The sequence below is a fragment of the Arachis ipaensis genome, chromosome B05 (assembly GCF_000816755.2).
Source record: "Arachis ipaensis cultivar K30076 chromosome B05, Araip1.1, whole genome shotgun sequence".
Classification (NCBI taxonomy): Eukaryota; Viridiplantae; Streptophyta; class Magnoliopsida; order Fabales; family Fabaceae; genus Arachis; species Arachis ipaensis.
The window spans coordinates 16948112-16951238 of record NC_029789.2 but is presented as its reverse complement, the minus strand read 5'-3'; the positions used below and the strand labels follow the sequence as shown (position 1 = coordinate 16951238).

Here is a 3127-nt window from a genome sequence, read left to right as displayed (position 1 = left end):
TTTTGATTAAATAAAAAAGGGTTATGCTAGGTGTACACTAAAATTAATCACTAAAATTAATTATTAGTATAAAATACATGCTAAAATATAAATATATATTAAAAATAAATTAAACTAAAGATGTATTTATATACAAATATATTAATGGCTGATTTTAGTGCCTGATTTTAGTGTACGAATACTCGAATAGCATTTCCTAATAAAAAATAGGGAAAATTGTAAATACGGAATAGGGTGGCCCCGCCCCAGCCCTAGATAAACCCCGATGGATACAAATAACATACAACGCATGAATCTTAATAACACCGGTCTCGCTCACTTCGCCACCGACCTCACCTCAGCCAAACTCACTTGAACCGAACCACCACGATGCAGGGTAACGGTGCCGATGGAGAAGCCTTGGATTTCGAGCCTGAGGACGACGACCTCATGGACGAGGACGCCGCCGCCGATGCTGACGCTGACCCCCGCGCTCCTCCTCCTAAGCTCAAGTCCGCCATCACCGCCGGCGCCTCTTCCTCCCTCTCCACCCCTAAGAAGACCAAGGGCCGCGGCTTCCGTCAGGACTCCGATCCCAACCGCAATACCCGCCTCCAGGGCTCCGATTTCGACTCCCTTGCCACCGAGGGCGGTCCTGGCCCTCAAAGATGTTAGTCCCTATTCTCTCTCACTCTCCCCTAGGGTTAGGGTTTCGCTTTCCTATTTCCTTCCTTATATTAATCTGTTGTTGTTTCGTTCTCACATTTCTGTTGTATGTTTTAATTGAATGCTTTTTTTTTGTGCGCTTCGATTTGTTTTTGGAACGTTGTGTTTGGTTCAGCCATTGAAGGATGGATTATTCTGGTGACGGGCGTGCACGAGGAAGCGCAGGAGGATGATTTGCAAAACGCTTTTGGAGAATACGGAGAGATTAAGAACTTGCATTTGAATCTCGACCGTCGCACTGGTTTTGTCAAAGTAAGTGATAGTGCCTCTTCTCAACGCAGTCCATAGCAATATTATCGCCAATATTTTGTCAATGTGCTCCTAGTTTTGAAGTGATATTTTAACAATCCAATTTGGTTTGCTGATTCAAATATTTGGTATTCTGATTTACCTTTGGCCTTTTATTTTTCATGTCACGACTCATTGCATGTATTTTGTTTTGCTGCATGGTCAATTATTGCCCCCAAACATGTACTTGGGGCAGCCAATGACTGTTAATCTGTCTCTTATAGTTGCATATGTGATTTGGCTGCATTCTATCACAAAATTTCCTCAAATTGATGGTTGCGAAGGGAGAAAGATAGGACCATTCCTAACGAAGTATGAGTTGATGCTGCTATTGTTTTTGTTTATTGGGAAGAGGAGGATATGTAACACTGTTTGTCCCTATCTTTTCTTTCATCTCATCTTATTAACTAGGAGGACATCTGACACTCTTGTTTCACCTTTTGATTTAATACTGACTGATTTTGGTAATAGCAAATTTTCTCTTCCACGTGCACTGTTTCTTAGTGCTGATGTTTATTTTGATTTTAGGGTTATGCCCTGATTGAATATGAGCGTGCTGAGGAAGCTCGTAATGCCATAGAGAATTTGAATGGATCCGAGCTTCTCACACAAACCATTTACGTAGACTGGGCATTCAGCAGTGGACCTATTAACGAATCAGCGAGAAGAAAGAATGCTAGGTATGTTTCTAAATGTTTGATCTGGTCTGCGTATTACTTTCTGTTTGGTATTTTCCATAATAGTCCTGTGTAAAGGATATCTTACACTTTTGTAGGTTGGGGTTAATAGAAGTTGAAATGCATATGTATATATAACTTTCTCCTTGGTAAAGGGATTGAAAAACGAAAATATGTTGTATTTCCTGTACTGTGCACTATTTAAGTTAAGAAGGTTTGAATTTCAGTTTTCCAGAATTTGTTTATCGGGAGGTTCCCCTGCTGTAAATTTATTTATTTCTGAACCTACTGGTGTTAACTTTGACTGGCTGTTTTATTTCTCCCAAGTGATTCAATATTTGGCACTTTGACATTTTGCAGACCAACTCGTGAGCGACGCTCAAGGAGCCCTCGCAGGAGATATTGACATGGTGTGTATTGATTACATGATTGTGTTTTGTGTGTGGATCCTTAAATTAGCGGCTTTATTCGAATTGTGGAAGATTTTTCCAATGTTTGTGAGGCAAAAAATTACATATTTGTTGTTGGGAGGATTCTTACTAATACATCCCTTGTTGAATGATATTAATTTTTAGCTTAGTTTATCTTTGCGTATGGAGTTTAATATACTGCATTGTAGTAATGTATCCTGTTTTTGCTTTTGGTACATGTAATGGCATTATGTTGAGGAATGTATGATTGCCTTTGGATTGCAACAATGTTTGTTACATGGGTGATGTGCAGATGAATGTTTCGATGCATGCATTTCCTTTTCCCATATACTAGGTCCAATGTGTAACGCCAGGCTATTAGTTTGGTGGCACTGGAGAATTTCTTCTCATGATTGAGAAACTTAGGTAATGCCTACTAATTAAACTAAATATTTTCAACTGTTGAAAGGTTGGTAACTTTCAATTGAATAAGAAAAAATTGCTTCAAAGCACCAAATTTTTTGTGGGCGGGTTCTCTTCCATAGATTGAGATTTAGTTCACAGGAGGGCCCTGACCCGATGGAAAGTAATTTTGTTTTTAAAGGTTCTTTGATTTTGGAACTACAAAGAATTTGATATCGAATGCTTTTGTCTAGCCGTTTGTCCTGGATTTTCAATGAGAATTACGAGCCCGTTTGGGAGGGGTTGGTTATTTTTCAACTAGTTGGTTTTAAGTTGGTTATATCCTAGTTAGTTCTCTAGCAGGATTGATTTCTCTAGTATATAGAGTGAATACCCCACCCGGCTCCTAATAATTACTTCGAAAAGACGAGGCCCTCAAGAAAAAAAATACCCAATTTGGTCCCTGATATTTTTTTTTGGGATTGATTAGCTTCTGTGCCAAAAAAAATATTGACTTTTTTTTGGCACAGGGGTCTCGTTGTCTTTTCAAGGTAATTGTCAGGGGCCGGGTTGGATTTTTTTTTTGTTAAGGGGTTCTTTGTCTTTCGAGGTAATTGTCAGAGACTATTTTAGGTTTTTCTCTTA

At 39.1% G+C, this 3127-nt stretch overlaps 1 protein-coding gene across 1 annotated transcript; it reads left to right on the top strand.

The window, feature by feature from the left end:
- On the top strand, positions 283–2408 carry LOC107643141 (RNA-binding protein 8A-B; the record flags this gene model as incomplete). Its single annotated transcript, XM_016346715.2, is given in 4 exon segments — positions 283–649; positions 821–957; positions 1522–1673; positions 2031–2408. Coding segments are annotated over 4 exon segments (615 nt in total). The 3' UTR covers positions 2077–2408.